General features: G+C 40.4%; 1 protein-coding gene across 1 annotated transcript in view; it reads left to right on the top strand.

Moving 5' to 3' along the window:
• Positions 1–24207, top strand: part of CLIC4 (chloride intracellular channel 4) — a 64787-nt gene that overhangs the window by 17272 nt on the left and 23308 nt on the right. The window contains exon 2 of the mRNA XM_070610685.1: positions 16976–17085. Within this exon, the coding sequence (XP_070466786.1) occupies positions 16976–17085 (110 nt within the window). The remainder of the gene's footprint in view (positions 1–16975; positions 17086–24207) is intronic.

The raw sequence follows: 24207 nt of genomic DNA, 5'->3' as shown, positions 1-24207 counted from the left end.
ATTTAGCTATTAAACAATGCTGTGATGTATGTCTTTATAGCTAATGTTTTGTGTGTAACCGTATCATGTAATTCTGCTTTTAAGGTTCCTCACATATCTCATTTGTCCTCTGAATTCCTTATTTTCCTTTTGTTTACCTAAAGTGTAATCTCTTAAAAAAGAACTTTCTGGAGAATTTAGATTTTTTACAAAGGAGAAAATTGGATTTGTGACTCTACTGCTGAAGTCTTGATAGAATTTCTAGTTAAAATTGGTCTGGGAGCTTGATAAAGAGAAACAGCTCTCACCCACTGAAGTTAGGTAGCTGCCATAAGTCCAGATGGGGAGGAAGAGTAGTTTTTGCACATTTAATTGCTTTGTTCTCTCCCAGGACTCTTTACGACACGTGTATTTCGACACGTGTATCTTTAAACTGCCCTTAGGGAAAGTGCTGGAGTTTGACTTATGTAAGAATTTCACCCATCCCCCTGATGTATTTATCTTCAGCTGATAAACAAGGGGATACTGCCAGTTAGTGAATTTATCTTTGGTTAGAAGATGTTAAAAGAATGAGCCCTAGACAATGAAAAAGTTTGAGGTACATATTTTAGATATGACCAAAGTGAGGATAACTAATTGTAAAGGCACATGTTTATTTTTTTAATAATATAGTCATGCCTTAATATAATAAATACAAATTAGTTCTCTATATTCCTGAAATTAACTCATTTATTTAAATGTCAAACATTCAAATTCTGCATAGTTTTATCTGAAAATCTCTTGATTTCACTTCCATTCTTTAAAGATATTTTTGCTGGATGTAAGATTTTAGAGCCGGGGCCCGCCCTGTGACTGAGTGGTTAAGTTCTTGTGCTCTGCTTCGGCAGCCCAGGGTTTAACTGGTTCGAATCCTGGGTGCGGACATGGCACCCCTCATCAAGCCGTGCTGAGGTGGCATCCCACATGCCACAACTAGAAGGACCCACAACTAAAAATACATGACTATGTACCGGGGGGCTTTGGAGAGAAAAAGGAGAAATAAAATCTTTAAAAAAAAGGAATAGAAATGATACTGTTAAAAAAAAAGATTTTAGAGTGATTTTTGTTGTTTATATTTCAGCACTTTAAAAATGTTGTTCCGTGTTTTCTGGCCTCCCTTATTTCTGTTGAGAATTCAACTGTCATTGAAATTGTTATTCCTCTGTATGCAGTGTGTTTGGCTTTTTTCCTAACTACTTTAAAAATTTTCTCCTTTGCTTTTTTTTTTGCTGGGGAAGATTCGTCCTGAGATAGCATCTGTGCCAGTCTTGCTCTACTTTGTATGTGCGTCACCTCCACAGCATGGCTGACAAGTGGTATAGGCCTGCACCCAGGATCTGAATCTGTGGACCCTGGACTGCTGAAGTGGAGTGTGTCAAACTTAACCACTATGCCACAGGGCTGGCCCCTTTTCTTTGCCTTTTAACATTTTAATTATGATATACATAGGTGTGACTTTCTTTTTATTAATCCTGCTTGATGTTCATGAGACTTCTTGAATCTGTAAATTTGTCTTTATTTGGGAAAAGTTTGGCCATTATTTCTTGAAAATTTTTTTGCCTCATTCTATTTTTCCTCTCCTTCTGAGACTCTAATTAAAAATATAGACCTTTTCCTATTTTCCCATAAGTCTTTGAGGCTCTGTTGATTTTTTTCACTTATTTGTTTTTTTCTCTTCTTTAGATTGAGTAATTTTTGGATCTGTCTTCACATTCATAGACTCTTTTCTCACTTTTCTTTATTCTACTGTTAAGCCCTTCTAGTGATTTTTAAGACATTTTCAGATATTGTATTTTTTAATTCTAGAATTTACATTTTGGGTTTTTTTGGTGATCTCTCTCTCTACTTAGGTGTCCTAGCTTCCTTTATTGTGAGCATATTTTCCTTTATGTCCTTGAGCATAGTTAGAATGACTATTTTAAAGTCTTTGTAGCAATTTGTAGCATGTGGGTCATTTTGGGGTGTGTCTCCTTGATCATTTTTTCTCTTGAGAGTGGGTGATTTTTTCCTTTTTCTTCTTATGGGGAATAATTTTGGATTGTATTTTGTTTTTTTTTTGAGGATGAATAGCTCTGAACTAACATCTGCTGCCAATCCTCCTCTTTTTGCTGAGGAAGACTGGCCCTGAGCTAACATCCATGCCCATCTTTCTCTACTTTCTATGTGGGACGCCTACCACTGCATGGCTTGACAAGTGGTGCCATGTCTGCACCCGGGATCCGAAGCGGTGAACCCTTGGCGCTGAAGCAGAACATGCGCACTTAACCCCTGTGCCACCGGGCCAGACCCTGGATTGTATTGTGGATATTGTGAATGACAAGTCATAGAAACTCTGGATTTTGTTATGTTCCTCTGAAGAGTATTGCTTTTCTTTCTTTTCTTTTTTAAAGCAGGTAGTTAACTTGGCTGAACTCAAGCTGCAGACCCCGGTTTCCCGTGGTGGGTGGCAGCTCAGTTTCAGTTAGGTTCTTTTAGCCGGCCTGCTTGGGTCTGTCCTGTGCATGTGCGTGTCAGGGATCAGCCAGAGATTTGATGGCGTTTTATACGGATTTTAGGGCTCCCCCTCTCTGACTCTCTCTTTGGTGGTGTTCTACCTTATTTCCAGCTGTGATGGTTGCCCTGAACTTTGTCCTCTCGCTCTTCAAGCCAGCAGAGCTCTGAATTTTCCATTGGAGTTTCAGCTGCCCTGCATGGCACAAGGGTACAAAATAAAAATTGGGGATGCTTGTCCAGCGTATTTCCCTTCTTCCAAGTGTCAGCTCCCCTCCACCAGCTGCCTGCTTTGTTCCCTCTCCAGTGCCTTTGGGTGGCTGCTTTTGTCTAGAAGTTATCCTTATGGGAGCAGAGGTTTGATCCTATCCAAAGTACTTGGCCATGCCAGAAGCCTCAAATTGATTTTTTTAAAATAAACTTTAGAACTTAAGAAAAATTTTAGATTCATAGAAGAATTGCAAAAATAGTACAGAGAGTACTCAAATTGATTTTAAAGGAAAATATTTCTAAAATATATTAATGCTTCCTTGACGTCTTAAAATCCTTAAATGCCAATTAATGTCAGCATTCTGAATACGCCTTCAGTAATGCAGCAGTGGCCTCGGGAAGTATTGAGGTTGTAAGACTATTTTTTTTGCCTTTCTGCTAAATGGCCTCAGCTGTTATTCTTTTCAAACCTAGCTCTCCTTTGTGTGTGTGCACGCATGGGTGCGTGTGTGTTTTCTGTTTCTTCCTTTGCCAACTTGGCTCTCTTGATGCAGCCCTGTTTCCCTGAATTTTCTGTTGTAATCTGTTGTGGTTTGGGAAGCCAGAGAAACAAACTTGTTAAAATTTGTTTGAAAATACGAATAAATTTCTGAGAGCTTGAATGTGGAGTTGGTGAGGCAGGTACATGACCTTGGTACCTCCTCTTGGTGACCTTGGTGTTGGTTCAGAGGCTTCTCTCTGGACCTGTGCTGTCCATTATGCTAGCCACTAGCCATATATGGCTACTGAGCGCTTGCAACGTGTCTAGTTTGAATTGAGATGTACTCTCAATATAAAATATACGTCAGATCTCAAAGATTCAGTACAAAGAATGTAATAACTTTTTATGTTGATTTCATGTTGAAATGATAATATTTTTAGATATATTGGATTAAGTAAAAATATTATGTATATGAATTTCACCTGTTTCTTTTTTCTTTTTTTTACAATGGCTACAAGAAAATTGACAATAACATTTGTGGATCGTATTGTATCGATTGTCGTTCAGGTGACTTATCTTATATTGATAGTAATGTCCATATGAGTGGTTGTACCCTAAGCATCATGACACTGAGCAGGTGAGATTCCAGAATCCTTTCTCACCTTGATGTTAGAAACTGTAGACGTGGTTGATGGCGTGGACCTCAGAGTTCAGACTTGACCTCTGCGTCTCCTTGGCTGCGTGACCTGTGGCAAGTCACTTAGTTTCTCTAGATCTCAATTTCCTTATCTGAAAACAGAGGAAAACAGTCCCTAACTTCGTATGGTTATTGTGAGGATGAATATATGTCCAACACTTTCGTACAGTGCGTGTGGAGTGCGAAATCAACTGCTCAATTCAGTGGTTGCTTGTTTCCAGGCAGTTTTGGTGGCATTTTCCTTCATTGTAGTTGATTCTTACAAGGAGTAGGATCAAGGTGGATCCAGACAGGAAACAGGATCTTGGCCATCTTTTTTTTTTTTCCCCTTGTCATTCAGTAGTTTTAATTATATGGCTTATAATTTGTTCTGAAGGGATAATAGATTTTGATGAGTGAATGTAAACATTCCAGCGAACTTGCTGTTTTCATTATGGTCCTTGCGCTTGGATGGAAAGTCTGGTTATTGTATATGTGACACTTTGTTTTAACAAATGATCCTGGCTGAGACATTTCAGATGTGATTTTAGTGCAGTTTAGAGCCTTTGTTTTCATGTTCAGCATATCCTTCAAATGTGTGACAGACAACAGAGGCGCTCAGGAGGATCTTTCTCAACTGTCCTTGATTCCCTGCGTTCTTTCAGCTAGCGGCTTTTGAGTGGCTGCTTTGCATTCAGCAGTTTTTCAAACAATATGAAGAATTCAAAAGAAGTTCTCTCGTATTAAAGCAGTTTAATATTTTGGCAGTGATGAGGGACAGTAATAAGATTATCATGTGTAAACATTTGGAACATTTTCTTTTTAATTTTCTTAAATCTAAAAAGAAAGAAAAGCAAAACAGTGCAGAGGAGTATAAAGTTAATACCCCTGTCTGGACTTCTCCCCAAGTCTGCCCTGAGGTGAATAATGTTCTTTTTGGTTTTTCGCCTTCCCAGTCTGAGAAGTGTCTTCAACCCGAGGTTACAGCTCTGTGGTTGGTATCTCTTGAAGGGGTTTCCCTTTCTGTCCTCCAGCAAAGTATAGGCACATCCTCACCCCCATCTTAACTTTCCCTCTACCCAGTTGCTCAAACCAGAAATCTAGGAGTTATTCGATTTTTTTCTTTCCCTGACTTCCTGCGTCCAAACCATCCACAAGTCTTTAGGATCGTACCTTCCTAATTCAATTTAATCCATGCCTTTCTTTCCATCTTCATTGCCTCTGCCCAGTCCAAGCCACATACATGTCAGTGGGACCAGAGGTAGGTCTCCCAGCTTCCATTATTCATCAGCTCCTTTACCCCCACCCAACCTGCTTTCCGTTATTTCCGTTATTTGTTGTTTTAAAATAGAAATTGGATTTTGGCCTTATTGGCCCTACCCACCAAAACCTTTCAGTGGTATCCCACTACCCCATTCCCTGGTACTATCCGCCCCTCCGTCCCCCCGCAAGCTCCGTCCCCCCCAAGCTCCGTGAAGTCAGGAATGTGTTCTCTACTTTGCACGTACCTTGTTAGTGAGTATTTACCAGGCACTGGGCAATATTTTAAGAGATTTTCATATATTAATTCATTTAATCTCATGATAACTCTGAGGTAGGTATTATTCCCCATTTCACATGTAAGGAAACTGAGTTCCAAAGAAGTTAAGTAACGTGCCCAGTGTCGCACACGTGGTTAAGCAGAAGAACGCACATAGCAAACCAGGCGTTCTTCTCCCAGAGTCCTTGCTGCTCATCGCTGTGTTAAATGATCTCATTCTACACAGTAGACCCTTGGTAAACATTTGTTAAATGAATGAATAAATTGTTCCCTCTTTAAGCATAAGATTCAAACTCCTTAATTTGGTCTAGAAATTGATCTGGCCCTGCCACCACCACTTTCTCTTGTGCTCAAGCAGTCTAGTCCCCCTGGCCCTTTGCACGGCTGGCTCCTTCTCCTTCTTTAGGGCTAAGAGATCTTTTACAACCATCTTTTCTAAAGGAGGTGCTTCTTGTCCTCTCTCTCAGTACTTTGTTTCCCTTTAGGCACTTAGTGCAGTTTACAATTTTTAACTTGGTATATTTATTATCTGTTCCTTCCACAAAAGTCTGAGTTTCATGAGGTCAGGCTTATCTGTCCTGTTCACAGTTGTTTCCCTGGTGCCAGCTCCCCGTGCTTGGGAGATAGTAGGTCCTCAGTACATATGGGTTGCATGTTGAATACATGTGTCTGGGTCCCAGGCAAGGAGGTGTCCTGTAAGATGTTCTGTGAGGAAAGAGAGCCCATAGCTTGAACTTCAGTGGCAAATGCTCCTCAGATCACTGAATCCTAGAGCGAAAGTCTGAGTGGCAGCCTGTGGAAAACAGAATTAATTGTGAACAAACCAGAGGCCTGCATGGCGATCATGTCTCCGTTAACTTACATTGAGAGTTTCCTTTTTTTTTCATTTCTCACCCCACTTAAAGATTTTCAGTTTTCCTGCTGGTCTTAGTTGGAGGTAAATCGTGTTATTGGTTTGGATGCTTATGACTGTGAAGAACAGAAAACTCTCGCTCAGGTCGTCTGGGGAAACGGGTTTAGCGAGGACCGTAGTGGGAGGACTGCCCCGTGTGTCGAGGCAGGCTCTGGCGCCCTTCCCTGTGATTCTCTTGGCTCTGTCCTCTTTCAGTGTTGATTGCAGCCTCAGGCTGCTGTCAGGTTGTCTTCAGCAGGCACAGTCTCACATCCAGGGGTTTCCTCTTCTGGTGGCTCTGTCTTAAGAGCAAGAAACTTTTCTCAGGAGACTCTGCCTTGTCGACTGGAACTGGGTCACACACTTAGGCCTACGTCAGTCACTGGCAAGAGGAATGGAACTATCAGGAGCGGCTTAGACTCAGTCAGGATTTACTCCTGGAATTGGAAATTGGGTCGTGTCTCCTGTGTCCCTTGCGAGAGGGAGGAATGGATGCCTGATCAGAAATAGGCGTTCTGTCAGCAAGAAACAAGTGAGAGAATGACGTTGGGCAGGCAGTTACCAGAGTTTGCTGGAGCGGCTTCTCTGGTTTGTTAGCTCTGTCTCAAGGTGATTTGGAGACTGAATTTAAGTCTTTGGGAAAAATGATTAATCAGGAAGATTTAACCTGATAAGTTTTTTTTCTATACTGATAACCTGAAACACATTCTTTGTAACTCAAAGGCTGTCATTGTTAGCAATCAATAGAAAGCTAATAAATAGTAAGGCACCTGCAGCAGACGAAATCTTAAGGAAAGATGCAAAAGAGGATGACATCCCAATGAGTTTACAGTCTAGCTCGGGAGATAGGCTGCAGAGATATGGATGGTAAAGTGATGATGCACGGTAGCAATTTAAGAGATCGCAAGGCAAGTCATGAGTAATTGTTAAATGACGGGCATAGGCTTGCTATTCCCTGGGAGTTTGTAAGAGATGCAGACTCTTGGGCCCCACCCCAGATCAACTGGATCAGAATCAGCATTTTAACAAGATCCTCTGATGATCTTTGTTGACGTCAAAGTTTGAGAAGGCAGGATAGCAGTTGAGAGGAGAAGGTAATTGGTTTGGGCCAGAGGGATCTAGAAAGGTTTCTTACAGGTGAGGCTTGAGCTTGACTTGAAGGACAAGTATGGCCATAGGCATTTCAGGTGGAGGATAATGTGATTTTAGTTACGAAAGTATCCAGATTCCTGTGGCCTTACTGTGCAGGATGAATGGAGGGCATCGTGGAATAGTGGTGTGGGTCCTCAAAAACATTGGTGGGGACGTCATCCTAGGAAAGGAGGAGAGAGAACTTTTGCAAGACCTGATTTTTAAAGACTATTGTACATATTTACAGGCTTTTAAAAAAAATTAGATTACTAGCTACATTAGATAATTGAATCATAATTTGGTTATTTACTAAAAGGAAACAGACAACCTTTGAAACTACTGGCAGATGAGTTCTCTCTCCCATTCAACAAGTTTAACTATGAATAGTTGTGGGTGGAAGAAGGTGCTTAAAAAAGAGAGCTGTTTCACTAAACCATGACATTTAGCTAAAATGACTGGTGAAATTGTGTATTTTAGCTATTTCCTCCAACAGTATCCAAGTAGCTTTGAATCTTGATGATTTTAGTAATAACTTCAGATTTTAGTAGATTATTTCACGTAGATAAACATGATAAATTTTCGCTATGCTTTTAGTTGCTTCCTCCTTTTTAAAATTTAAAAATAAAGTGAAAAGACGCATTTCTGTGTAGTTTTGAATGATTCCTCAATTCACAGTGATTTAGGCTAATGCAGGAGAACATTAAGTTTCCTGTTAGAAGCTGATTCACCAGCTCAGAGGAGGAGCCCATGAACCGGCAACTCACAAAATCATGACATTGGAGGATGTCGATGACACTTTTGAGAAAATGTTAAACAGGCGTTATTTCAATTGTGATAAGGTTGGGGGGGGGATATGTTTTGAGTTTCAGTGTATCCCATATTGAAATTTTCACTTTTAGTGTGTTCTCAAATTCTTAAATTATTCCGATTAAACTTTGTAGACCATATAAAGATAATATAAAGGCAGGAACCATGTCTTCACTTATTCATCACTGGATCTCCAGTGCTTAGTGTAGGTCCTCACATGGTTGACGAATGATTAAAAAACGTTTTTTTAATTTAAAGAGGTTGATTTTTATCTGCCCTTGGAGATAATACATAAATAGTACAATAAAATTGTGCTGTAATATAGTTAGAAACTATTAGGATGGAAGTGAAACTAGATTAATAATTTACAAAACCTTTTTTTGGACAAGTTGCAAGAATAAGAACAGTACAAAGAACACCCTTTACCAAGGTTTACCTGTTGTTAACGTTTTGCCCCATTTCCACTATTATTTGCTCTTTCTCTAGTACGTTGCGTGCAGTGTAGCTGTTGACCCCTGAGGACTTCAGTGTGTGTTCCCCAAGAGGAGGATACATCTTGTCTGACAGATCACGGTTGTCAACGTCTGTAAATGCGTCTCACCCCTATCCCCAAACCCTCCCCTTCCTGGACGAGAAAACTGGGACGCGGAAAGGTTAAGTGACTTGCCCATGGTTATATTGCTTCTAAGTGGAAGATCCAGCCTATTTTGCTAGTGGTCCATGTTCCTGACATCACAGCAGAATCATTTCTTCTTTTTGTCTCCAGACAAGTCACACCATTTAGTAGTATAGTATAGTAATTAAAATTTGTAATTGTTCTTCTAAACCAGATATAACCATCCCACAGCATGAAAGACTTGATCTATAAAGGACTCTGGGTCACTGTAATTGTCCTTGACATTATGTCTGGTTTTAAGACAAGCTCTTAGAAACGTGAATGATGGACTGTTTTGCACTGAAACGTACTTGCCTCTGCTTCTTAGTTTGAGTGGAATAAGAATGCTCTTGAATTCGAGTGTCTAGGTTTCGTGCGGCTTTAGGCTGGCTTGGCTTAAGTTTTGATAGGCCAAGTTTGAGGCAAAATAGTGTGACATTCCTTTAAAGCGTGGGAGGGGGCTGTTATTTATTAAATCTGACCCTAACAAACGGTGACCATGTTGCTGGCCTGTGAGGAGCAGTGTCCAGAAAGCATGATGAGGAATTCGAAGTTGAACCGTGCAGTAAACTTCTTCTTTCCAGTCTTTATTTTGTTTTTTTGGCATGTTCTCTTCTGTGTCAGTGTTTGCCAAAATCTGGTCCGCCCACCAAATGCATCAGAATTGGAACTGCTTTTTAAAAGCTGCGGACTCCTGGACGCCACCACAGACATGCTGGATCCGAGTGTCTGGAGGTGAGGCCGGGTGATCTGTGTTTTCAACCTCCTTCCTTGTGGATTGTACGTCCCCTGAGACTTGACACACCTGCGCCTTATAGACGTCCTTCATCTTCAGAGCTTTTCTACCTTCATTATATAACTAGTGTTTTACTTCGTTTTCATGTGTTTGTGGTAGGAAGATTTTTGATTGCTTGCCTTTTTTTTTTTTTAAATGAAAGATTCATGTGTGTACTACAAATATCCAAAAGTGTGAAAGGGTATACGATGGACAACTCCCTCCCTGTCCCCCGATTTTGAAGCATCATGGTGTTCTAAGCCCTTTCATGTATTACCTCTCAGTTGCCCCCAACAATCCAGTGAGGTAGGTCATGTTATTATGGAAGTGGAAGACAGGCCCAGAGGGGTTTAGTCACTTTTCCAAAGTCACACAGATAGGAAACGGTGGCGTTGTCTGGGAGTCAGGCTCTTACCCACCATCTTCTGCTGAATGAGAGGACATAAGGATTACTGGATTAATAGATGTGAAGAGCTTATTTGGGGAGAGAAGAGAGTTCATCTTCAATCAGGTGAACGTTTCCTGTGAGCTCTTACAGCCTCGCCCGGACTTTCATCTCCCCCTGGTAGTTGGGTGCACTCATGTAATTTCAGACCAGTCAGTTCCTCTCTAAATTGCACAGGCTCTTATCTGGAGCGTAGACCTCATGAATTGGTGATGCTGAACAAGAAAATGGTAGCAAGTGAGGTCTTTACAGTGTCCTGCCATTGGCTCTGTTTTATTGACATAGGCAGAGCTTCAAACGTAGTAACTGTTCCCTGATACATCCTTTGACGTTCTTCCTTCATACGGTTATGGCCAGGAGACAATGACAGATTCTTTGCATGGCCAGAGGTTTTTGACATCTTCTTAAATAAAGGATATCTTTGCTTCACTCCATCTAGTGGACTGTATTTAAACTTTATCTGGAGTATTTTTCTTAAAGCATCGGGCCATAATATATGGCGCATGGAAGGTACTTAAATTCTTTCTCTTCTCTCACTTCTGAAAGAGTAAAGTAATCTAGAGATTCTAATGACTCAGAGCTTGAAGTGAAGGACCTGCTTTTTAGGCCTTGAGCTCTGTGCATGAAGTTTCTTTAAAGTCAGGTAACATTTACTAAACTCTTACCACATGCCCGGAATTGTGTGTGTCCTGATTCGATGCCCTTAATAACGAGGTGTAGGAAGTCGTTTCACAGAGGTAAGTAGTTTACTGAAGGTTACACAGCCGCTAAGTAGTGAAGTCAGGATTCAAATTCAGCTGTGTCTGGTTCTGCACCTTCTTTCCCGCGCGCTCTGCAGACCCTGCGGCAGGATGACAGCCTGTGGAACCTTTAGACTCTAACCCTGGCTTCCAGCGTGTGTCTGGCTAAAACTCTGAAGAAATGGATAATAGAAGCCAGGTGACTTTGCCCGTTTGTCATGTCTTGTGACTTTTAAGTTAATCTAAATCAGGAGCAAACCGTTCTGTGTATTCAGACAGCTAATTTAGATAGAATCCACACGAAAGGTAAGTGAGGGCTCAGAGTTTTTCAGTTCGTTCTTTCGGCAGCACGCTGTTCTCTACATTCCCGTGAGAACGTGTCAAGGGAAGTAACTCAGTGGCGAGGAGCCCATTCCTGCTTTCAGGTCCCAGCTCCTCTCTCTCTTCCTTCAGTCATCATCACCCCTCCCCCAGCCCCCCAAACACAAAGAAGTAGGGAGGCATGAAGTTAAAGCTCTCCATCTTGGGTCTTTTAAAAATCTGACTATTCTAAAAACTGATTAAACTAGGTTTTCTAAGTGAGCAGTTCCTTAACCTTGAATTAGTAAAACATTAAAATATTTATGGCATCTGCCACTGACCCCCGTTCTGCAGTGTAGAAGTCAATCCAGCAGTTTCTGATTAAATACTGGTGTTAGGCAATTCGAGAATTACAACAGTGGCCCAGAGGGAGGAGGCGAGGAAGGGTGAGTGTGTGAGGGGAACTCCAGAAAGCAAAGTTAAACAAAACTACCTCTCCCTTTTTTTAAAAGTATGCTTTGTTTTCGTTTGGTCAGAAAGATTGGCCCTGAGCTGACATCTGTTACTAATCTTCTTTTTTTTCCCCCCAAAGCCCCGTATCATTGTATATCCTAGTTGTAGGTCATTCTAGTTCTTCTATGTGGGACACCGCCACAGCATGGCCTGATGAGCCATGTGTGTGTCCACACCAGGATCCAAACTGGTGAACCCCGGGCTGCTGAAGCGGAGCATGTGAGCTTTACCCCTCAGCCACAGGGCCAGCCCCAAAACTACCCCTTTTATAAGAACAAAACCTAAATGAATGCTAAGACTCATCCTTTATCTCAAGATTCGTAGTTATTTCTATCAGTGGGATAATTCAGGTTTTTGTTTTGATTAGTTAGGCTTTCTGATTTTTAAGAAAACCCTATAAACATGTATGCTTTTTGTAATATGAAATCATAATTTTTAAAAACTGTATATTCCAAATTAAAATCTTGTCCAGTATATTTATATTTAAACTCGTAATCTGTGTCTACATATTTTTTAAACAGCTTTATTGAAATAGAATTTGTATACCATACAATGCACCCAGTTAAAGTGTGCAATTCGCTGGTTTTTAGTATGTTCACAAAGTTGTGCAACCATCATCAGTCTAATTTTAGAATGCTTTTGTCATTCTCCCCCCGCCCCCCTCAGCAACCACTAATTTACTTTCTGTCTCTACGGATTTGCCTATTTTGGACACTTCATATAAATGGAATCATATACTATGTGATCTTTTGTGACTAGCCCTGGAAAGGAAAAGTGTGATTTGTCAGAGTTCATCCAAGTTATAGCATATATCAGTACTTCATGGCTTTTTATTGCCAAATAATATTCCATTCTATGGATATGCCACTTTTTACGTGGTTCTTATTTTGCTTTTTGAGTTTAATACTTCTGAGAGACTTCTGCTTCTGGGAAGGTGGAGTAGATGGTGGTGAGTTTCTTGGTTTTTTGCTTCATCCGTCTGAAGATTTGGAGCTATTGAAGCTGGCAGTCTGGAAACACCAACAGGCATGGACATAAAAAGCTCCAAGAGAAGTCTGCTGTCTCTGGCCAGAGAACCAGCAAAGGGGCGGCTTGAGCGAGACAGAAAACTTTAGACAACAGCTGCTGTGCTCCAAACGCCACAGGAAAGGCTGGCCCACCCCCTGCCTTGCGTGCGAAGGCCCAGTGTTTAGCCCAGACGCCCGCCCTCTGGAGGTGGTCTAGAACCAGCAAGTCCTTCCCTCGTAGGCTGTGGGTGGTCTCCAGTGTTCTGCTTTCACAAACAAGGCGTCACTGTTTCTCCCTCTTGTATCTTTGGACATCTGTATAAATGTTTCTAAAGAATAAATTTCTCGATGTGAAATTGTTGGGTTGGTAGCATACAACAAAGCCTTCAAAAATGACCATTAGGTGGATGACCTCAAAATATGGGAATTGATAAGCAGTATCACGTTTTCAGTCTCGTGCTCTCTGTTGTTCAGATTGGGTCATTTCTGTCCTCCTTTCCTCCAGTCCAGTGATTCTCCTCCTGGTCCCCTTGGTTTGGCTGTCGAGCCCATTCTCTGAGCTTTTTATTTCAGTTACTGTATTTGTCAGCTCTAAAATTTCCATCTGGTTCTTCTTTACATTTTCTGTTTCTTTGCTCAGGCTTTCTACTTTTTCATTTGTTTCAAGCGGTTCATAATTGCTTATGGAAGCATTCTTATCACGGCTGCTTTAAAGTCTTTGTTGGATAATTCTGACATCTCTCGATTGCCTGTTTCATTCAGTTTGGTTTTGTTCTTGATATGACAAGTGATTTTTGGTTGAAACCATTTTCAAATTATGAGACTCTGGATCTTGTTTAAAAACTTCCCTGACACTCAAATAAGACTTCCCTGACGCTGTTCTGGAGGGAATTGGGAGGGGAGAAGGGCGGCGACACTGCCTCATTGCGGCCACGTGGGGAGAGAAGTCCAGGTGCCAGCCTGGCCTCCATTGGGCGAGGGTATGAGCTCCAGCTCCCCGTGGGGTCTCCGCTGACACTGGTCGAGGTGGTCCCATTACCTCTGGTTGATGGTGAAAGTCCTGCCTGCTCTCTACTAGGCCCCCTCTCACCCCCACCCCAGCAGGGAGTCGGGGGCTTGTCGGCGCTGGCTGGCAGGGTTGAAAGACCTGGCTTCCTCCTTGGTCGTCTCTGACTGACACCATTCTAGTGCAGGGATTACAGCCTCCAGGGGGTTGATTACATTAAATTGGGAATAAAATATGTAAATTGTAAAAAAAGTTATATATAGTGTGGTCACATTTTTAAAAGAAAAAAATAGTATGTACCTAGAAAATAAAAATCTAGAAGACTAAGTGACAAGCTAGTGAATGGTTCAGGGGTGGGGGAACTCGGGCTTTCTGTAGCGTTTTAGTTTTTATTTATTTTTAAAATAAAGAGTTTATATTGGAAGCAGTAAAAGGAAGTTTTTTTAAAGGCATACTTTATTCTTAGATGCTATTGTTAGGTATACTTGTGTGTTAATTTTTATTATTGTCACTAATGAAAAACTGGGTATAGAATAAAGGTGTTTGATTTCTAGTGTATAATGCTTTCCGCTATACCATAATTTCCTCCTCAGTCAGTTGTACCAATGGATTGTACTCAGTGTAGCTCAGACCGAAGAGAATAATTTTGATCCTTTAACTTGTATGAAATTGTGTTGAAATGGAATTTTATTAATACATCGTGGGCTAAAGGAGGAAGTTTTTGACTTGTGACTTCTGGAAATCCAAATTTTTCTGGAGTTTCACCATACTTTATGAAAACATCCTCTGACTAGTAGCTCCCAGTTTTCTAATGCTGTTAAAACTTTGGGAAAATGTGTCCATGGCGATATTTCTTATTTGAATTGTCATGCGTTTTGGGAGTAGTTAATAAAAAGCAGTTTTTCAGCTCTATCTTGAAGAGTGTGCGTGCTTTTATTTGTGTGTGCACAAGGGAAAGTAGTTTCATAAGGAGTGTGAGATGTGTAATAAGCTTCTGATATACCTGAAAGAGAGGGAAATTGGTAAAGTTTGCTAGAAAATTACAGACAAAGGAGGTGACAGCAGAGGGGCCTTTGCATCCTGACGAGGTCTTCGTGAGGCAGGCGGTGGACCGAGGTTCTTCTGTCCAGACGACGACATGCTCTGCAGACGGGAGGGAAATTGTGGGGCGAGCTCTCTGACCTGTAGCCAGTCTCGGTTTGTCTCGCGCTTGCCCTTAGTTGAATGTGTTTTCAGGTGCCCACGGGCGATGTCTTTATTACATCTTCTTTACCCATTTAATTATTTTAACGCTGCTGTGAGAGGCAGCTTGGGAAATTGTAGTTAATTTTGTAGATTCAATAAATGGAATAGGAAGAAAATCTTGAGTCAGACTTGTTCTCTGTCTACCAAACTTGAGTGCTTTTCGGTAAGTACCAAATTTGGTGTGCTTTTTTGTGTATTTATGCTTCTGCTGCTAAGCTTGAGAAAACCAGGAGGGGGGGAAAAATAAAACTGATGATGATAAAATTTGCATATCTACAGCCACACCTTGTGTGAAAATATTAATCGACCTGTATAGAAAGGTAATGTATTAACTTTTTGTCATTTGTAATACAGTCACTTGTATGTTATCCGTGTTTCGTATGTGTTTGGATGGTCAGCATCTTCAGAAAGCAACTTTGGGTACCAGTTTGTTACGTTATGTGGTGGGATGACCTAGTGTTATAAACCGACTTGTGCTGTGAGGAAGGACCATTGTCCTGACCTTCCCACGCCGGGTGTGTCAGTGTGTCGAGCGGGTGCCTTGCTTGTGATCTCCTTGGGTGCCTCTAACAAGGTGAGGACTCCTGGGGCCTCCCCCAGGAATTCTTCTGCGTCAGGATGTCTGAATGTTAAGGCCCAGAAATCTGCATTTTAAATGTTTTTCCTTAGGTTGTTCTTAATCACACTAAAGTTTAAGAGCTACACCTTCTTTAGGAAGTAAAATTTTGAACAAGATGCAGTATTAGAAATTAATATGATTTACTCTGACTACAATTCTGTGTATGTTTTATTACTGATAAAGAATGATCAATTTTCTTTCTTTTTTTTTTTTTTTTTTTTTAACCAAGCTCAGTTGTAACTATCCCGTGCTGTCTGATTAGGGTAGCATTCTGGGATCTTCCTTATATGCCCATGTTTTTTGTTGGTTGTATTATGTTTAATCAGGTAACTACTTTTTTTTAAACCCCCCCTCCCCCCCAATTTCCCCATTAGTTTAGAAATTAATGATTTTACTATATGGCATTTTACTGAAATGGCTTCTGAATTTTTCGAGTTACTTTTGGATAATAAACAGTACTTTCGGCAACATCTCTGAGTAACTTGTTGAAAGTTATTTCTGGCTCTCTGCACAGACTTTATGGTGAGCCAGGGCTGTGTTGATTCCTCGCAAGTGTCAGAATGTTCTCTTCGAGCGTGCTGGCTCTCCCTCTTCCCCGTCCTGTGCTCTGCTTCCCCCTCCCTCCTTTTTAAACTTGGGGCATAGGTGCTGGAATTAAAGATTTGTCCCCCTCTGATTTCAGGGAGCTTCTGCCTCATCCTTGAGCTCAGGGAAGTCAACTGCTCCAGTCATTGAGTAGGATTACAAATAACTTATTATAAAGATATCTTTTGTTATTTTATTGCTCCCGGAAGGAATGTGGAAAACAAAATACAGGATTTCTATAATGAGTATTTTTTAAAATGAGGGGAAGTTGGCGATTATTTAACTCTGGGGACAGGCACACCTACTAGTTTCCCTTCTTTGGTTACCTTCCAGGACCGTCTCACAGAACAAGAAATGACTTAGATTTCATAAAACCCGCAGTAGACTTTGTCTTTGCCCTGAGACGAGGATCTGTACCCCCCAGGGACTGAGTAGAGCTGTGCTGTCCTCTATGGTGGCCATTGGCCACATGTGGCTGTTTAAATTTAAATTAGTTAAAAGTAAACAAAATGAAAAATTCAGTTCAGTTGAACTAGCCACGTTTTAAGTTTTCATTACCCGTATGTCACACTTTACTACTGTGTTAGACAGTGGTAATATAGATAATTTCTGTCACTGCAGAAAGTTCTCTTGGACAGTGCTGTACTAGACTGGCCGTTTTTAAGAAGAGAAAGAGGCGAAAGAAAGAGCAAAATAATAAAGACCTGAATTGCCACCCTTCTTTCCACAATGCAGCTTTTCCTGTCTTCTGGTATCCTTGATTAAAATTCAGAGAAAGCTCTGTCGTTTTGAGTATCATCACTTTGACCCTGTTTCTTCATGTTTCTTTCTGACTCCCAGGCTGGCAGTGATGGAGAAAGCATAGGAAACTGCCCCTTTTCCCAGAGGCTCTTCATGATTCTTTGGCTCAAAGGCGTTGTATTTAGTGTCACAACCGTTGACCTGAAAAGGTAAGCCTTGCTTGTGGTTTGGGATGACTCGGGGATCTTCTTCACCGTTCTCAGTTTGAGTTTTCACCCCATCCTCACTCTCTTTCATATGTTCTCTAGAGGAAATATGTTGTCTTAACGTTAGCTGATTTAGGGGCAAATTTAACTTGTGTAAACATTACGGATAACTCACAGTGTCAGTCAGTTGTGTGTGGCCACTCAGTCTTTCAGGAACTTATTGCATGTTTACCTTAAATTTCAAGAGCAGCACCGGGAGGTAAGTTTCAGTGTGCACGCAGTGAAATCTTTGACTTTCCAGTGTAAACATGGAGCCTTGAAGAACTTTCTAAGCAGACAACTTCTTGGTCTCAAAGGTGCTAAACACGTGGCCTTATTATCTGGATCCTTACAGACAAGAGTGGGATTTTAGGAGGCTGAATAACTGCTTTGGTCTATTTCATTTAATCTACCTCTCAGGGAATAAGAGGAATTTTCTATAATATGATTTTAAATACAGTTGTATAATAATAATCGTGATTGTAATTATATTAAATTATTTAAACATAATGGTAAAAGAAGAGCAATTATTCATGGCCCTGTGCTTGTTCTTGCTGGTGGAAGAGTCGCTTCTAACTTGCTCTCCGTTGGCCAGCATGGGAGGGCCGGGAAGAGCCCTGATGTGTAGTCAGCTCTTCCTACTCAGGACCGTGTCTTCCTCCTTAGCAAACGGGTCTGAGGTAAAGACCATTTATACTTAAAAAAAGAAAAGTTTTAAAATCAAGGTTTAGAACGGTTATACCAACAGAAAATCTAGGGTTTGGCAGTGGAAATGTATTCCTCTTGACACAAATGCCACAACACAGTTTGCTGCTTGTTTTTTACGCATATCAGTCGTGAGCAGTGTCTGAGAAAAAGTACTGACAGGCTGTCAGTTGACGGGGAGCAGAATTCGTGTACGTTATCCCTCTGGACATCTCACAGTGAGCCTTATCTGAGAGCTGTAACCCCATTCGCACTTCTACTCCAGGGTGTCTGTCAGTTCCTTAAAATTTATTCTTTACTTGCTGTGAGTGCGGTTACTTGAGATTTTGCAGACTCAAAGTTTATTTATTGAAAAAAACCATGAGGTTTTCCAGGAACCCCTTTAGTTATGTATATGAATGGAGAGAGGAGCCTTGGGGATAGTAAGAGTTAAAACCACAGGCTCTTTTGAAGACATACCTAGCTCATATTGGACAGACCTATTTTAAGAATGAAATAATTCATATGGTTACCCTTCTATTACTGTTTTTTTCCTACATGCATTCACAAAGGAAGTTTCCCAATATAACTCCTAAAAATAGACCATGCCGCCAGGCACACACCCTTACTGTGTCTTAAAATACATGGGTTTCTCCTATTCCATTTTTGGCTTGGAGCAAGTAAGCTGACTGCCATACTTTGAAAAAAGCCTTCTTTGAACAGCTCAATACACTGCTTGATTGTGGTGTGTATCAGTCATAGTGCCACAAACCATGGGAATCTGGTTCGGAAAAGGAAGTGGATGCATAATGGCTATTTCAAAGTCATCTGTTTCACTTTTCATTTCCAAACTTTTCAGTCATTATTCCTATAAGTTCACTGCTATTGGAAGATTTGTATTTGTTTAAGAGTAATATATCCTACATGTAAAAAGCGACACATGGGAAGTAGGATGAAAGATTTAGGGCCTCTCGATTAGAAAATACTACCACTCAAAGAAGATGTATGTTCATTTCTTAGGGCTTTGCATAAAGTCAACAGTAGAGAGCACTTAAAATTGGAGCCTGTATTTTTTTGATTTTCTTTAGACATCTTAGGTCTATGGTACATCTGAAAAATGCTTTTTAACGGCAATTAAAAGTATGTGAGTAGTACATGATAATGAGTCTCCTCCACCCCCAGTCCCTGGTCGTCACTTCCTCTTCACAGATATCATAACATTTAGGTTTGGTCTCTATCTTTCCAGACCTTTCCTATGAGTTTACACACTTACAGTCTTGAGTAAGATTTCAAAGAGAAGGTACCCCAAGAGAGTGAACATTGGCTCAAAAAACAAAAAACAGTGTAAAATAAAGTTATCATGGAGGAATAAAACATCCTATAGTAAAAAGTACCTTTCATAATATGTTCTTAACTTTAAACCTAAATATGACTGTTTTTAGAAAGCTGTGGGGGAGAAAATGCCTGTAGTGCTTATTTTCCCGATAATTGCCTAATTCCTCGTGGAAAGTACTGATCCCGCAACGAACCAGTGAAGAGCAATAGAACGCTCCTGAGAGCTGTCTAGAAGCCCGCTCTGTGCTCTGAAAACATTATTGTTACTTGACATTTCGTCCATAAGAACAAGCCAGTTTCTGGTTCTGGCGCTGTGTGACACAGGCTTTTTGAGTCTCAGTTGGCGTTAATGACTGTGTTGGTGGTGTTCATGTGCCCCTGTAAGGCCTGGAACAATCTCCCGTCGCTTGCCTGCCAGTGCTCCCTTATGCTTCAGTGGGAGTCATTTCTAAACCTAATTTTCTCCTCATGCTGCAATTGTATTACAGAACTTTTAGATAAAAAACATGCCCAGGCTTCAGAAGAATTTAGGGTTACGTCAACTGCCATTGGAGCAAAAGCTTCAGGTACATCTTAGTGAAAATACTCAAATTGAGGGCATATTTAAAGATGTGTCACATGTCATCAAATGGGGAGCAGCCATGGCATAGTGGAAGCTGCTAGGGGCAGACACCTGCTTCCGTGTGGAGAGAACCCTGACACCAGCTTCCCGGGACCTTGGGTGAGCCACCTCATCTTCTTGGAGGTCAGTTACCTCATTTTTAATTCAGGAAAAAATAAACTGACATTTCTTCAGTGTCTGCTATGTCCTAAACATTTCTCAGGGTACTTTCTGCTATTCTTACTACCCATTTTCAAACCTGTTATTGAGTGGAATTCTTTGTTTTATCGCACTGGTATGATACGACCTTTCGGGCTGACAGGTTCGTGGCAGGGATCAAAATCTATATGTGAAGACTTCCACTATCTTCGTTATGCCCAGAAGTTCAGCATCCTTAGAGCACAGATAAGCCTGAGAGGTAGGCGGGGGAGGACGACGAGGAGAACAGTAGCACCCCAGGGCAGGACAGACAGGCACACGTGCACACACGCCGAGACGCTGACTTGGACATAACTGAGTGTGGCCATGTTTTGTCACATACTGGTTGGGATCTCCTTCTCTGGTTTTTAGAAATGAGAGTAGAAATGATAACTTCAAGAAATTAGCTTCTTATTGTAAAAGCAGTGATATCAGCTATATTACCAGTGAATACACTCTCTCCTTCAGGGTATTCTCTGAGAAATTAAATAAATTGGAGAAGACCACTTTTAAAAAGTCTGGAAAATGTTTGCTTCCATTTTCCCATTCTCACCTTAAACGCTGAAACTCTCTCATCCTTTGTGTTGGCACTGCTGCTCCTTCTGCTTCAGGTGTGGGCGCACCATTTGTAATGTGTTGTGCGACTCAGAGCCACGGGGAAGCTGCCATAATTATGGTTGAAGCTCTGGAAGATTATTATGATAGTTTAAACTTTACAATTTGTGTAATAGTTTAAAAGGTTACAGTGGAGCTATAAAACAGACATCTCTGCGTATCTTAAAAGGCAGAGAGACACTCAGAACAGAATAGATTCTTGAGATAGTTTGCTTTCATTATCATGTTTCTGTGGCTCCACCCTTCGGAAAACAGCCTTCAGCACGTTGACAGATCAGCTTGATTTCTGGACGGCTCCTCCGTCACAGCCGTGTGAATGCTATAGAGAGACTAATGGAGTGGGATGGCAAGGCTTTTAGAGAAATCATCCATTTCCTGCTGCTGGCCCGTCAGGACAGTGTAGACTCCATTCTTACCCTTTGTAAAGTTGCCTGAGCTGCATGAATCCCTTGTTCGAACAGTCTTAGGATTCAAGATATGTGTCTCATGAATGCCTTCTGGATCATGCGTGTATCCGTGTGTGAGACAGACAGACAGACAGACATGGACAGTCAGAGAGTAAACTCGCTGCCACATGGCTTTTTGTTCTTTTTCAAGATGATTTCAAAGATGGTGAGTCCTGTTGAGGCCACAAAGAGCTGAATTAGAAAAATGGATTGTTAGTATTTTTCTAAACCTAGCATATAAACTCTGCTCCTCTACTGTGTTAATAAAATCTGTTAAGAATTATAGAAGCTGTATTTGAAACCTTTTCATGGGTGCTATTTTGGTTTAAAATGATTGCTCCACAAATTGACGTTCAAGTGGACAAAGATTAGCAGTATACCACATTTAATCAAAATAAATAAAATCCTTTAACTGGTTGAATTGGGACAGATAGACATGTGGTTACTTAGTAACTGTGTGTCTTGGTGAGTCCATGATTCATTCATTCAATTAGTGACTTTAGTATTAGTCAGAATATAGCAAATCTAGTGAAGAATAATTAATACGAGGAAGTGTTCTGAAACAAAGGATTTCTGGTGTTAACTTTTTTTTTTTTGCATATTTGCTATATCGTATCCAATATTTTCTTGATTTGTGTGAATTAATTATATGCCTTGGAAATGAACACCTTCAGAAGGGAACTCAATTTAAAAGATAAGTTCTACATACTTAGTATTTTTTATCTCCATTTGGTGGGTCACGTAGTTACAGGTGGCGCGTCTTTAAGAAGCAGCTCCAGTGTCTTAGGACTGTGCTGTACTCATTTTATACCCAGCATCTGGAACTGACTCACCAGCTGGACATCCTCCAATTGTTGCAAGTCTACGGAATTAAATTTTAATTGAAGTTAAGCCACTTAAGTTGCTTAAAGTATTAACTCCTATCAGGTTCCTCCTTCTCATTCCTTTCTTTCCCTCTCTTTCTAGGTTTAGTTTGTTTCTCTTTATTTCCTTTTCTTCATCTAGAAACAAAATGGGAGAGAACATAAGAATGTTTTTTTCATTTAAATGACTACTATGGAAAAAAAGGGGCTACTTTGATAAGTAATGCTAAAAATAAAACAACACCCCAAACACTGAAGAATATTTATGCTCTTATCTCAAGGCATGAATTCTATGCATTTTGCTTTTTTCTAAATATCACTTAAAGGAAAACATTTGAGTGAGTTTGAATGAATTGTTGAATATTTATTGAAGGCCTTTTATGAAATAAACCAAAGATGTCCTGAAATTTTTAACCATTGCCTGTTGGTTCAGTTTCATTGATCTCACACTGCAGTTCCTGAAATGTTAAGTTTCTCTGAAGCATCTGTAAGATGAGCCTTTGTGGGTCAAACAAAACACCTGAGGCCTTAGAGTGCCAGGTGAGGACCAGACGTTGACTCTTAGATTCTGTGTGGTCGATACAGCTTCTCCATGTCACCTCAGTGCTTAACACCTTGTCCCTGTATTTGAAGTCTACAACTCTTTTTAGAGGCATTAAAGTTTCTTCTCAGAGCTACTTTCCTTGGAGTAAGGACCTAACATGGTTGTCCTTCATCTCAATAGCTCATCCCTTAAATAGTTTTATCACCTTTGTTTTTTAAAAACCTATTTGGCCTTTCAGCAGAAACAAGATGGACTACTCACTAGTCACTAGTGTTAGTGGAAAATTGGTGATCATATGCCTGGTTTCACTTTACTTACCTGCCTCTATGTTAATCAGATTTCTTCTTACCAATTAGTTAATGCTAGGTAACCAGTTTGGAACCATCAGACTCAAATAGAGTTTAAAACTGCCAATTCCATCTCCTGCATAATGCTCTGTTAATTTGAAAGCAAGAAGGATGTTCATTTGCATCCTTTGGTTTAGTTCACTTTCATGTGCATTATTTGATTTGATATGATAGGCAAAGCAGGTTTTATATCCATAGTGCAGATGAGAAAATCCAGACCCAAAGAGGTTGCGATTTACTTAGTCACGTGGCTGGGGAATGGAAGAACCCAGTTTGGGACTTTAACCAGGTCCTTTTTATTCAGTCTCTGGTTCTTTCTTCTCTATCTACTATGCTAACTTTATTCCTCTTCTAATAAATATTTTTGTTTGGAGAGCTTAAAAGCTGTCATAATTAATATAGAAGTAATAGCTTGTTTATTTTGCTGCCCCCTCCACATGGGTTACTTTTAAAGCATTAGTCCCTTTCTTCCACTTCACCTGACTCTACCCTAGTCCTGAAAAACTTATTTGTAAAAAACACAGACATATGTTATTACTTTACTCTTAGGTATTTAATATACTGTTTGTTAGTCATAAAAATGTTGATGGATATGTTTTATAACTTTAGAATGAGAAAAATGTTTTCCAGGTGATCACAATTTGTATATAACAAGATTAAAGAACGTTCTTACCCATCGCTGCCATCATTTATGGCAGATGTGTGTGTTCTCTTTCTCTCGTGTATTTTCTGCAGATTTTATTAGCCCTGCTTGCTTTGATGAGATACTCTTCTTTCTTACCTGTGCTGCCTTTTTTTTTTTAACTTTAAAATGTTAAGATTTGAAAATAAATACATAAACCCTAAACTGTTGGTGTTTCTGTATTCTTGATTATGTTCAAGGTCTTCTTGAGTTGAGGAGGAAGTAAGTTATAAGTCGGAACAATTGTGAGTTTGTGAGTGAGAATGTGAGTGGGCGACTTGAAGACGAAAGATGACTCTGGTCTTGGACATGCTGGACTCTTCAGTGATCAAAGAACAGGTGGTCAGGATGCTGAGTAAGAAGGAGGGACCAAAGAACCAATGAAATGAACAATGGGAAAGGATTCGTTCTAATTTAGAGTCGAGTACTTATCAAATTACTGGAATCTTATAGGCACACCTCACTATTTAAAAAAATGTGGAGCCGGAAGACTTACTCAGGTGTCATATATTCCGATTGTTTTGTGCTCGGCTTTACCTTGTCAGACCAAAGAATGCTTAGTACAAGAATCAGAGTTGAAAATCAAATCAGATATTGACTTTTAAAAGCCCTCTTTTGGAGCCTAGGTTCTTATGAAAGTTGACAGAAAACGTGTCTTAATTTTTCTTTGAGTTGGGGGGGAGATGGGCTCTAGAACTTGGGTAGAGGGAAGGCTCTGAGTTAGAAAACGTGGACTAATCGGATGGTTAAGTAAGAAGCCTTTGTCTCTTT

The sequence above is a fragment of the Equus przewalskii genome, chromosome 2 (genome assembly GCF_037783145.1).
Source record: "Equus przewalskii isolate Varuska chromosome 2, EquPr2, whole genome shotgun sequence".
Classification (NCBI taxonomy): Eukaryota; Metazoa; Chordata; class Mammalia; order Perissodactyla; family Equidae; genus Equus; species Equus przewalskii.
Note: the sequence above shows the minus strand (reverse complement) of the source record. Positions and strands in the feature narration are given on the sequence as shown.